The 12,818-nt window shown below is 43.6% G+C and overlaps 1 protein-coding gene across 2 annotated transcripts in view; it reads left to right on the top strand.

Moving 5' to 3' along the window:
- Positions 1-12,791, top strand: part of THRAP3 (thyroid hormone receptor associated protein 3) — a 45,778-nt gene extending 32,987 nt beyond the window's left edge. For both annotated transcript variants that reach the window (XM_019512556.1, XM_019512557.1), the window contains exons 4-11: positions 470-1,210; positions 3,968-4,140; positions 4,582-4,693; positions 6,311-6,395; positions 8,495-8,679; positions 10,381-10,570; positions 11,075-11,224; positions 12,378-12,791. In XM_019512556.1, coding sequence (XP_019368101.1) covers positions 470-1,210; positions 3,968-4,140; positions 4,582-4,693; positions 6,311-6,395; positions 8,495-8,679; positions 10,381-10,570; positions 11,075-11,224; positions 12,378-12,599 — 1,858 coding nt within the window. In that variant the 3' untranslated portion in view covers positions 12,600-12,791. The remainder of the gene's footprint in view (positions 1-469; positions 1,211-3,967; positions 4,141-4,581; positions 4,694-6,310; positions 6,396-8,494; positions 8,680-10,380; positions 10,571-11,074; positions 11,225-12,377) is intronic.
- The last annotated feature ends 27 nt before the right edge of the window (positions 12,792-12,818 follow it).

Genomic DNA, 12,818 nt, shown 5'->3' with positions numbered 1-12,818 from the left:
TGTAGCTTTCCTAGGAAACTTGCATCCAAAGTTTGAAGTAGATTTTGAGACTTTTCTATCCAGTGTGTATTGTTTAAAAAGGTCAAGTTGAACATTCTGATGTGTTAATTCTCCTGAGCCAGGTTTGTAAGTGACTAAACAGACTGGGTAAGACCTTATGAATTTTCTTAAAATAAATCTGGGTAAGTTGGTTCTTTCATTATTTACTCTTGAGTCTCACCTCATTGGTTCATGTCACATTCATCTTCCAGCCTTTTTGGTGAATATATTCAGAACTCAAGCCGTCTAATATTGAACAATGATTATTTGTTTTGCATATTACCTTAGTTATTATTTATTTAGCCTTTGGTGTCTTTACAGGTCTGACAGTTTCTGTGTTTTATTTGATACTTTGAAATTTTAAAAATAAAAAGGCTCATGTCTATAGTTTAATAAGAGAATTGTTTTAATATGTATGTTTTATAAATAGGTATTTGGAAGAGCAGAAGACTGAGAATGGGAAAGACAAGGAACAGAAACTAACAAATGTTGAAAAGGAAAAAATGAAAGAAAAAGGAAGCTTCTCGGAGTTGGGGTTAGCCGATAGTAAAACAAAACCTGATCCCTATTCCTCCAAAACCGATCCAGAAAAGTCTTATCGTGGCAGCCAGTCACCTAAACGCTATAAGGTTCGGGATGATTTTGAGAAGGTGAAGATGGCAGAATTCCACAAGGAAGGTCATTATGGCAAAGAGGAGATGGATGAGCAGGAGAAAAAAGATAAGGCTAAGGGCCGAAAGGATTCAGAGTTTGATGATGAGCCTAAATTCATGTCTAAAGTGGTGGCGACCACTAGCAAAAACCAGGATGAGGATAGGCCAGGAAAATGGGAAGGTGTAGTGTTCTTGCCATCGGCAAAAGAGAAGCAAAGGAAAACTGAGGAAGTGGAGGAGGAAACCTATTCTGAAAGGTCTAAGAAAGAAGAGAAAGTAGCATCCAAAAGAGGTGAAACGGGTCACAGAGGGTTTGTTCCTGAAAAGAATTTTAGAGTAACCACTTACAAAGCAAACCAGGAGAAAAGTACTTCCCCTCCACCAAGAAAGGCCTCTGAGACCAAGGACAAACCAGGCAACAAAGGAGATGGGCTAGCAGCGGGCAAATCTTCCTTCTCCATTACCCGAGAGGCCCAAGTCAATATCCGAATGGATTCTTTTGATGAGGATCTTGCACGGTAAGGGTTTGTCTTTGTTCAGTTCCGTGTAGTCGCTTTAGTAGACTGCTTTACCTCTCGTGGATCCTCAACCTGACAAAATACCAGGGAAGTTAATTACAGGATATTGCATGACCGGATGTTAACATTACTCTTCTCATCTCTAAGTGTTAACACATCCACATATGGATCCCCCATGTGGAAGGCCAGTGATTATGTTCCCTGTTTTGCAGAAAATGAAGCATACAGTGTAAGCGAACTTTTCATAATCTGCATAGGGAAGCTGTGTAGGAGACTAGATTAGCACTCGGGAGTTGGTGGCTCGCAGCCTGTACTGCGACTATGCCATGCTCTATTCAGAGGTAATAAAAGCGCTGCTCTCGAGCTGTTTGGAGGTCTTTGTCAGCATGGCAGCTCAGTTATGCACACTTGGAGGAGAATTTGCTGCTTTTCTTCTAAAGGTAGAGTAACTGCCAAAACTGCTTGGGAGCTCTGACAGCCATTTACCATTTCTGAAAGGCTGACAGTGTGGAAGACCACTAGAGGGTGCTCACTGCTCAGACATGATCTCCCAGCAGTAGTCAGAAAATGTCAGTGTTCCCGCGGGACACCAGAGGAAGCTCTAGAACTCAGGAGTGAAGAGAAGGAGCAGAGAGGACGGTGGATGGCAAGCAAGTGCTGGCACTTCACAGGGTGAGGTGGGCTAATGTTCGTGCAGCACTGACCATGGAAAAAACAGTAAATGATCAGGATGACCACTGCAGTGTTCTAGCACAGCTGGGATGTGCTTTAAAAACAGCCTAGGCTGAGCCACACAATTTTGCTTTCACGCCTAAGTGCAGCTCTGCACTCATAGATTTGCTGTGGGAGTGGCTCTGCTGCAGCCAGGTGAATAAACATCAGATTGGATTTTTTTAATGTAAACACATTTTTCCTTTTTCAAAAATAAGGCTGTCTTAGAACTAAATTTGAAATGGATTACCTGTGCTAAGGCCCGCCATTACTACCATCTGTTCAAATTGCTTAAATAAAAAAATGTGCTGTAACAACAAGAACTTGAATTTTGCTGTTTTAGAATGTTGCTTTTTAAGTGTGTACAAAATCACAGGGAGCTTTTCCATAATCTCAGAATAATAGCACGCGCAATAGTACAAACCTGTCTGCAGTTTTCTGAATGTCATTGCTCTGAGTTCCATTTGTGTCAAAGCTGCTTCGTTAATTACTTCTTGTTGCAGGTCAGTTATAGTAGGTGCAAAGAATATTCTATTTACTCGGTTTAGTTCATTTGAAGTTGAGAAATGAATTGAAAGGAGGAAAGACGGAAAAGCTTGATTTCCTCTTCCCATCCACGAATTGAAACCAGTTCTGAAATCTCCACGAGCACAGGGCTATCTTTTCAGAGGTACCTGAATTAGCAATATGGGTCTGGGCTGGACTCGCGTAAGTGCTTTTGCAAAACGTACAAGGTGCCCACATGTACCCTTTGGGATGTAAGAGTACCTCTGTCTCTGGTCACACAGGCCAAGTAGTGAGGTCAGACTTAACTGCAGGCTATGCTGGTTATGTTCCCAAAGCAGTCTAGTTTTTAAATGCAAAATATATTTTGATAAGAACAATTTTAAATTCTGCATGTTATGCATTGTATTGAATGCTAGTTTTCACCTAAATTCAGGTTGATGTGAATCACAATTGAAAAGTTACCTAAACCAGCCACCTCCAGCTTACATATATTAAAAGTGGCTGAAAAAAGGGTTAAAGGTGTTAAACAATATGATAGCTTAAATAGATGCACACAAATATAGTGCCCCGCTGGCTTGCAGAAAGTACCAAAGTTAGTCTGAAGGCTGTGTTGAGTTACAAATCGGCATGCCTTAATGGTAGCATAGTACCAGGCAGTGAGAGTGACTCTCTTTCTGTAGGAAAGTAACAAAAACAGCAAATGGGAAACACATCACTGGTTATTTAAGTTAAGGTTTCCCCGTTTGCTCACTTAAATCATGATTAAAATCAGCAACTGAAATTTCTCTGATTTAAATAAGTCTGCCCTTGCAGCAAGATAGTGACTGCTGCAGAGATGCAGTGGGAAGGCAAGGAGTTTGTGCCATTTTCCAGGAGGTGGTGGTGAAAGGGTTGTCTTCAGTGCAAGACCTGGGATGTGTGTAAAGTAGTCTCAGCTTGTTTCTGGGCAACCCCTTAGAGATTGCTCTCCAGGCCTTATTGATGCTTGTACTGAAACCAGGCAGTTTTATTGCCGATAGTTCCAGCTTTCTTTGGATTTGTTTTAGGAAAAATGTTACGGTCTTACCCAATCTGTTCATAGCTTTAAGGAACCTTGTTCTACCTTCTGTGCCTGCCACTCTTAGTCAAGAAAATGTTTGCTGCTGTGAGTTCCTGAGCCAGGTTCATGTGTCTCTGACTTGTGAAATTGAATCTGTCCTGGGTGTCTGGAGTGCAGGGAAATAAAATACTTAGTGCTAAACTCCTGGGATCTGATATATTATAGGAAGACATTACTAAAAGTAGGGAACATTATTAGTAATTTTGGCAGAGAAGAAAGGGCCAGAGTTCCGGGAGCCATGTAAGTGGAAACAAAGCCATTGGTGTTTTGGGGGAGGGGAGGGGAGGAGGTTGTTTTTTAGATGACCTACAGCAGGATATGAAATGCAGCGCTTGAGTTTATTTTACTTTGAGTGTTGTCTCTTTACAGTGTGAGAGCTGCTTCGATCCAGCTTGCCCTTCTTGTGGTTATATTTATAACGTCTGTGTGTTCTCTCTTAGTCCGAGTGGTATATTGGCACAGGAACGCAAACTCTGTCGCGACCTTGTACACAGCAACAAAAAGGAGCAGGAGTTTCGCTCCATTTTCCACCATATTCAGTCGGCTCAGTCTCAACGAAGTCCTTCTGAATTGTTTGCTCAGCACATAGTGACTATAGTCCATCATGTGAGAGGTGAGCCAAATGTCCTGTTGTCTTTGGTCAAAAGTTTATGCTCCCCTCCAGTCTACTGGGGCTGCCCCCTGCCTGCCTATGCTTAAAACAGCAAAAAGCAATACTCTAGCATAAGATTGGGCCTGGAGGCTAGTGCAAAATCTGCATATATGTTGTGTATTTGGATGGCTTGCATAACTTTAGTTTAACGCATTATATTTGTTGTTAAGCAGATTGAATTCACCACTGGTGCAAGCAGGCCTTGTTTCACTGATTTTTGAGGGAGTGGCTTTGTCAACAGTATTATTGACTACTTGAATCTTGCCTGCTTGCCCTCTGTCTTCACACTTGTGTGTTCTGGAGCCATTGCAGACCCTTGTAGAACTGGCATGTTTTCCTAAAATCCAAATGATAGCAATTCCATGGTAGTTTTTCACTGAACGCTCCCCTCCCCCCTTGCAGAGCATCACTTTGGGTCTTCAGGAATGACACTGAATGAGCGTTTTACTAAATACCTAAAGAAAGGAATGGAACAAGATGCAGCTAAAAACAAGAAGAGCCCTGAAATCCATAGGTAAGGAGCACTTCATTTTTTTTCGAACATTCTAGGGATATTTTTAATATTTTCTTTAAACTATGTGGCATAACTCAAAAATGAAACTCACCAAACGTCATCTAGGTGGGAAAATAGTAATTGCCATATTGGATATGTCACTGATCTGTCTTGCTGCGTCTGCAGTCTGCCTTGATGGTACTAAATGTGGAGGGATGTGGAGAAACTTGAGAGAGTCCAAAGGAGAGCTACACGCATGATTAGAGGACAAGAGAGCAGGCCTTATGAGGAGAACCTGAGAGGCTTGGGACTCTTCAGCCTGGAGAAATGAAGGCTCAGGGCGGAACTTGGTGGCAGCCTAGAAGTATAGAAGGGGTGTGCGTCAGGAACTGGGAAAATGTCTCTTCACCGGGACATCCCAAGGGAAGACAAGGTCTAGTGGTCACAAACTGCTGGAAGACCATTTTAAGCTGGACATAAGGATCCCCAGAGCCTGGAATAAACTCCCCCCAGAAGTGGTACAGGCACCTTCTCCGGACACTTCTAAGAAACACTTGGACGCCTATCTTGCTGGGATCATTAGACTCCAGCTGACTTCCTGCCCCTTGGGCGGGAGGGTTGGACCTGATGATTTTGTGAGGTCCCTTCCAGCCCTAATGTGTGTCTATGAAATATTTCATAGGAAGCTGTGAGAAACATTGTAGAAGATGGCTGTGGGATGTATATCAGGGCAGTCCTTGGAAAATGCCAGCTCTTAGTTATCACTTGTTTGACTACAGCACAATACCTAATACAGGCAGTCCTTGCACTTACGGCAGGTTCCGTTCCTGGAAAAGGCGCTGTAAGTCAAAACGATACGAGTCGAATTTGATTTTCCCATAGAAAAATGGTGTTATAATAGGGGGTTATGTTCCTGACCAGGGGCCTGATGCCCAACTTTTTATAGAAATGACCATAAACACCATATTTAATCAACTATAAATGATATACACTGTACAGTACAAAGCTTTCTGAAGTGTACTGTATATGAGTCGATTAAATAGGGCAAATACAGTAACCACATACATTTTTATTTAATCAGAAGGTGAAGGAACACCTTCCTCAGGGTTGTGGAATTCAGAAGGGCTTCTTTGGGGAGATTTCTGGGGAGACTTGGGGCCACTTGATGACTTTTTGAGAAACTGATCCGGGGGTGTTTGTTTTGCTGCCCGCTTTTCTCATTGTAAATTTTACTGTAGTGCTGTAAGTGCGAGGATCTGGCACCGTAAGTAATAACATGGGTGTAAATGGCGGAGTGCTGCAAGTGCGAATCACCGTAAGTCGAGGGCTGCCTGTAGTTCAGCTGTTTTGTGGTGAAGGACTCAAAGACCGCAACAGGTCAGAATGGTTTGGATGCTATGGATTCCTTTGTGAATCGTGTTTGCCCATCTTACGGTGCTACCATTGTGTGGCATCCTGTGGCACCTTTGAAAGGATTTCAAGGAACCCCAGGATGCCATGACAACCTGGTGGTAAATAACTGGAGTATGGACTGCTTGCTTATTTATTTATTTATTTATTTAATAACATTGGGACTAGGAAAATGTGACATTCTATTTATGGTAAGGCAATGGCTTCATGCTTTGCTTTTCTTTTCAGACGGATAGATATTTCTCCCAGTACTTTTAGAAAACATGGATTCTCTCAAGAGGAAACGAAAAGCTCCAGAGAGCCTGGCTACAAGGTGAACTGTTACTGTGATCAGTTATTCAACAAAATGAGTGCATTGGGCATGAACTTAACAGTGATGTTTTGTTTAAATTACTCTCTACTTAAGTTTGTGTTTTTCTTTTAAGGATGGGCATAATTCTAAAAATGAACTACAAAGGGTTAATTTTTAATAAAAAAAATGTATCAACAACCTTTGTGAAGTGGTTAGAATATGGTAAATGATCCCAAAGTCAATTGAGGTGAGCTTGAGAAAAAAAGAGAGGATTTTTGGAACAAGTGCCCATGATGAGAGAAGAGACTTTTTGTGATATTTTTCTGCTTGTAAGTATTATTAAATCAATTGTATACACGCGATATTTCCAACCATATTTTTGAAAAAGACATGCATGTCAAAGAGAGGGAAGTAAAACTAAATAGTTGAACCAAATACCCTATTACTAAGCAGATGATAAATTTTGTTCTAACACCTTGCCGTATCATTTCTGTTTATTACCGTTACTTTAACATTCAGCACCTGTTTTTAATAAAAACGGACCGTTTAAAATCAAATAATAGTTTTTGTGAGTAGAACGCTGTTGAACCTTAATACACTCTGTAAGCCATCCTAAAAGGATTTGGAACCTAAGATGTTAGATTCTGGGTTTTTAACCTTTGTTTGTTCCCCTTCATACGTATTTACATTGAACGTTGAAGAAATTTTAAACAGTCCTACTGAAACCTTACTTGTTTCATATTTGTTTTCAATTTTTTTCCCAAACACATTTGTGGCTTGACATGGACGATGGTGAGATGGATTTGATGGGCCTGATCTGAGCGCCAGCTTGGCAGCGTGTATATAAAAAAAACAAAACAAAAATCAAAAAGCCAAAAAAAAAAACCTTGTGGTTTCCAAACAGCCCGCCAACCCTCCGTGAAACAGCTGTGTCCTCACAAGTACAAAATAGGTGTTTGCTGCACCACACAAGGGAGCTGCTGCTGACTGTGTCACTTACCTGTCCTTCATCGCGTTGGGAGCAATTTTGTTCTCAGAGTAGGAATTAAAGCTCTTTGCCTGGGGGAAGCAGAAGAGCAAAAAATACAAAACAAAACGCCAACTCCCACCTCTGCTGTTAATTGAAATGTTTAATTAAACAAAATGTGTTTAAAAACTCATGTAAGTAAAACTTTAAAGTTAGAGAATTACTAATCCTTTTTATTTAATTCAAGAGAGATCTTGATTTATGTTGCTTTTCAAGCTTTGCAGTTCCCAAGCATAGAACTGTGTCAGTAATCTAGAACTTTTAAATCCACTATTTAAATAATAATTGGGTATTAAAGCTAAGGCACTCATTACCCATTTTCCTCATACTGACTGGATTTAAAATATTGTACTTGGTGTTTGTTCATACAATTTTATGTTTCTGGTTATTGGATATTTTCTTCTCATGATGCTCCATGTAACTTGCATTAGTAGGTCATTTAGATGGGCACAGGGAGGGAAACTTGTACCCTTTTGTGCACCATTTCCTCACCTAGTGTAGAATGTCTCCTGTTTCCATGGAATAAGGTGCAATTGGACTGTCTGGGATAGGGCAGAGCAGTGCTTACGGTTGGGAATGTTTGGTTCTGGTTTGTAAGTTAGAAGAGATTTCTGCAAACAAATCAACATCTGCATTTGTGTGGCCGCTATACAATTCTTCTAGCTTCATGTAGTAATCATGTCAAATCTCCAGAGGAGTTCAGTTGTTCAATAACAATCCTATGTGGGAGATGAGAAATTTAAAGTGCTAGGACTGTGCATGCCAAGTTCTGACACACAATCTTTTGGATGGGACTTTAAATGAGAGGGCTATTACCAGTCTCAGCCTTCTCTGGCTGCAACGTAATTTAAGTCCGTCTTTGGTCCCCTTGTGTTGGGGGGGGGAAATAGGTGAATAAGTATCACCAGAGTAGGAAAACTCTGAAGCCTTTGAATGAAGATGCTAGGTTCTCATAGCAAATTGCTCTGTATTGTAAAATGGCGCGCACTCTCCAGAAGTCTTACAGTCAGTAGCAAAGTAATGGTTCTGAAGTTGCTGATGTAAACTGGAAACCTTGCTGTGTACAATTCTCATCTGCTTCATGTCTTTTCAGGCTGAAGGGAAATACAAAGATGACCCAGTTGACCTGCGCCTTGATATTGAACGTCGTAAAAAACATAAGGAAAGGGATCTTAAACGAGATAAATCAAGGGAGTCTGTGGACTCAAGAGATTCTAGTCACTCAAGAGAGAGATCAACGGAGAAAACAGAGAGAACTCACAAAGGGTCAAAGAAAAAGTATGTAGGAAACTAAATCTTCGTTTCCTTATTTTATGGCGTATGCTGCTTCTGTTGCGATTGCACAGTGAATAGATGCTTTGGGCTTTGCTGTCACTTACGGAGCTGTGCTGTGCTTGCCTTCTGAGATTTGATCCAGGAGGCTTCTTTCTGTCGTGCTACTGAAGTGCTGGTCAGCGTAAGTGTGGTGGCTGCTCACGGCAGGGTGAGGGGAATGTTTTTTTTTTTTTTTTACAGATCATTTGCTGTTCCATCTGTCAAGTGAAGTGTTGGTAGGGTTCCCATGCTACCTCTTCTTGGTTACTTTTACTTGTTTTTTTTATGTTCATTGATGCAATAGTTGGCTATAAAGACAAGGTGTTCTCTAGGCTGCTGGCTTTTGAATTCTACTCTTTCTCAAAAATGGAGGAGAAAAAGCAGCACCTTTCAGAGTATGTCATTTTAGTTTTGGACAGAACCAGTAAGCTAGGTTCCAGTCCAGCAAAGTGTGTGCTTGCGGTGAGTCGTGTTTTTCCATTCACAGAATCGTACAAAATTAGGGCTGGAAGGGACCTTCACAGTCCCTTCTCTTCTAGTTCAGCCTCTTGCCTGAGACGGGATCATCCCTATCCAGACCATCCTGTACGAATCCATTGTCTTAACCAGTTAGTACTACTACATCATCCATCCTGATACAACCACAGGACGTAGCATCCTAATCTGCCATAGGTCAAGCAGGAGGACTGCAGTGGCCAGTGTCCTGCTGCTGTGAAGGCTGGTAAAATATGCTCAAGAGATCCAAGGAAGAGGGACTGTTCTGGATTTAAAATTGACCATGTGCACAAGCGTTGGCCTGGATCGGGGCCTGGGAGCCTCAGGTCACCTCAGTGTAGTGTCTGAGCACAACTCCTGGTTGCTGACCATCTTATTTCACCATGTAACAGTGCAGTTTGCCTGTTGGACTGTATTTGTTGCATGACAGCGCCTTAAACACAGCAGATACAGTTGACTGCTTCTTGAACAGACAGACCAGATGCTTTTCACACCCCTCCTTGGGCAGGTAGATACAGCTTTTGGGAAAAGGAGGTTGGTAGGAGGAGCGAATTAGTGCTGGCTGTATGGTCTGGTGACAGCGGGATCGTATATTGCTGGAACACCTTTGTGTCAAAAAAGGGATGTGGCCAAGCAGAGAGACCACAGGCTGTGTTGGAAGACCTTGGGGGACCTTCACCAAAATCAGTCCCTGTCCTCTATAATTGGTCTGGTTTCTGAATCCAAGCTCCTGAAGGAAGGCATTGTCTTCCTTGCAAGTTTCTGCAGTGTCCAGTACAGTGGGTGGTGGTGCATGGCAGGGCATCTCTACGCTACCTTAATACAGATGAACGGAGGATTCTGTCAACTGCCTCTACTGTTTGAAAATAGCCTGTCCAGGGACCTTGGCCAGTTGTCACCATGGCGGTGCACAGGCATCATAAGGGAAGAGATTGTTTTTCTGGTGGAGGCATGGGGGGAAAGTGATTTGACAGCAGAGAATGTAAGAACTGGGTCAGACCATACTTCCATCTTACTTAGTGTCCTGTGTCAGAGTGACAGAGAATAACCTGGGCATGACGAGGGTTTTTTCCACTGTCCCTTTCTGACTTGGAGCCTCAAGCATTTGTCTTAGGAAGTTCTGATTAAGAAGCATTTTTTTTTCTCCCCCTCTCCCCATGCCTGGTACAGAAAGCACAGGAGAGTGCGTGAACGGTCCAGGTCCAGTTCTTCATCTTCACAGTCCTCTCGCTCCTACAAAGGGGAGGATTACCCAGAGGAGAGTGAGGAGCGGGAGGAGAGCACCACCGGCTTCGACAAGTCCCGGCTGGGCACTAAGGAGTTTGCTGGACCTGAGAGGGGACGAGCTAGAGGGACCTTTGTAAGTCATCCCCTTGCCCCCTGCAGAGAACCCTGAGAATTGCTGCTCTTCCCAGTTCAGGTGTCGAGCACAAAACTGGTTCTCTAAATCCAGGGACCTAGTTATGATCCATGGTGACAAGCTAAAGCACGGTAGCTCCTAGCTGCCAGCATGGCTTAGGATGTGGAAAGCCCCTTGGAGGTGTTTGAAATCTTAGAGCTGGCAGTCTGGTGAGGATCCTGAAGGCCACATGGAAACTGGAAGGCTTTTGCAATGCCCTGGCATCTGCACTGGCTGGGGCAGGACCACTGTTTTATGTCAGTAAACTTGGGGAGGAGCCGTTTTCAGTAACTCTTCCCATCTCAGCTGCACTGGTGTTTGAAAGCTCTTGTCTTAATGGCACAGCCCTCCCACTTACATTTGTTACATGCCTTCTCTAGTGGTTTATGAAAGAGACCCAAGGACACTTCTCTAAGCCCTGTTTTCTCCCCCAACCCCGTTTGTCTCTTCTGTTTGCCACCACAGTTCAGAGCGAGGGGACGAGGATGGGGCAGAGGAACCTTTTCCGGCAACAACAACAACAACAACAGCGGTGGCAATACTGATTTCCAAAAGCGGAACAGGGAGGAGGAATGGGACCCAGAGTACACACCCAAAAGCAAGAAGTATTACCTGGTATGTCTCAGGAAAACCCATCCACATGGGAATGTGCCCTGCCAGCTGCTGGGCCTTTCCCCGTGGCTGATGTGGTTTGTGTGGGAAGGAAACTGGGTGCCATTGTCACTGGCTACTAGTTCTGGTATCCTGGAGGCACTGCTCCTGAGGGGATGCAGTTGATCTAGAAGCTTTTTAAGAAAGGAGCAGTTCCAGCAGTCGCTGCGCAGCTATTTGCTATTAAATAGAATCCTGAACACCAGTGAAAGTGCCTGCCTGCTATTTTGTGTTGATTAACACTGTTCACTCTTGGCACAGGCTGGACTGGTCTCCCACCCTCTAGCAGCCATTTGGTTAGGCCAGTCCTGCCCAGATTCCTTCCTTCCTTCCATTTGAATCAACTTTAAACAGATTTGCACCAACGTGCTTGTATTTCTCCCCCTGTTCTTGGATTTTTAAGACCCTGCTAATCTCTCCGCAGCACTATTAGAAAGTGTTAAGTATGGCTTGACTTTTTAATAACTGACCATAAAGCCCTGAATCAGTTAAGTTGTGTCTTCTGCTCTCTGCTTTGATTTTTATAGAAACTGCAAATCTCTAAGCTCTGCTTCTGTGTCACTAGATACAGAAATCTGGACCACTTTCCAGTCTATGGCCTAAAAAATAATAATAATAAAAATAGCTGGGCCAGTAGTGTTTCCATGAGATGGCAGGGTGTTTGGGGGTGAATTGCTCTGCCCAGAAGCCCTGCATAAAGAGCAGCTGAAGGTCAGATGGGGCATGGTGTAAAACCTTCCCCAGAGTAACTTCTAGTTGGACAAGTGCAGTCAGCTGCAGGTCTGTTGCCTATGGAGGGCTTTGACCCCTGGACACCTCTTGGTGCTTGCTGCTGCAAAGAGCTCTGTGCAGAAGAGGGGAAATGTATGCAAAAGCAGAGGGGGAAACTTGTTTGAGGAACAATCCCAAATGCACACTTGCACCCTTTCATGTGTTGGAAGTCACCAAGTCATCTGACTTCGGTGTAGATTACATAAATGCAGAAGGAGGTTGAGTCATGTGGGAGCACTGCCCAGTTGAAACACCTTAGGGGGGGCGGTGTACTAATTGTCTTTCCCTGGCTGATGGGCATGGCTTGCTGATGTCCGCCAACTCCGTTGTTTTCTCTCCTCTACAGCACGATGACCGAGAAGGTGAAGGTAGCGAGAAGTGGGTGAACCGGGGCCGCGGCCGAGGTGCTTTCCCCCGGGGAAGAGGCCGCTTCATGTTCCGGAAATCAAGCACAAGTCCCAAATGGGCCCATGACAAGTTCAGTGGAGAAGAGGGAGAGATTGAGGATGATGAAAGTGGGGCAGAGAACCGGGAGGAGAAGGACAGCCTGCAGTCCGCAGCCGAGTAGCCCCCATGCCTGCATGTCCCCAGAGAGCCCTGGCATGGGGAGTGGTGGGGGCTGGGGGCAAGATCCAGCTGATAGTGTTGGAGATGGCCAGGGGACACTGACATGCTGACCATAGCCAGAGGCAAGCTTAGAAATTGTCCCAGGTTAACTGTGGCTTCCAAGTTCTGCTTCTGAGAATGTGGGCTAAAACCAGTCAAATCATTTGCATTCAGATCCACT

This window comes from Gavialis gangeticus, unplaced genomic scaffold, assembly GCF_001723915.1.
Source record: "Gavialis gangeticus isolate Ggan-Ray unplaced genomic scaffold, GavGan_comp1, whole genome shotgun sequence".
NCBI lineage: Eukaryota > Metazoa > Chordata > Crocodylia > Gavialidae > Gavialis > Gavialis gangeticus.
The sequence above is the reverse complement of the archived record's forward strand: the minus strand, read 5'-3'. Positions and strand labels throughout refer to the sequence as shown.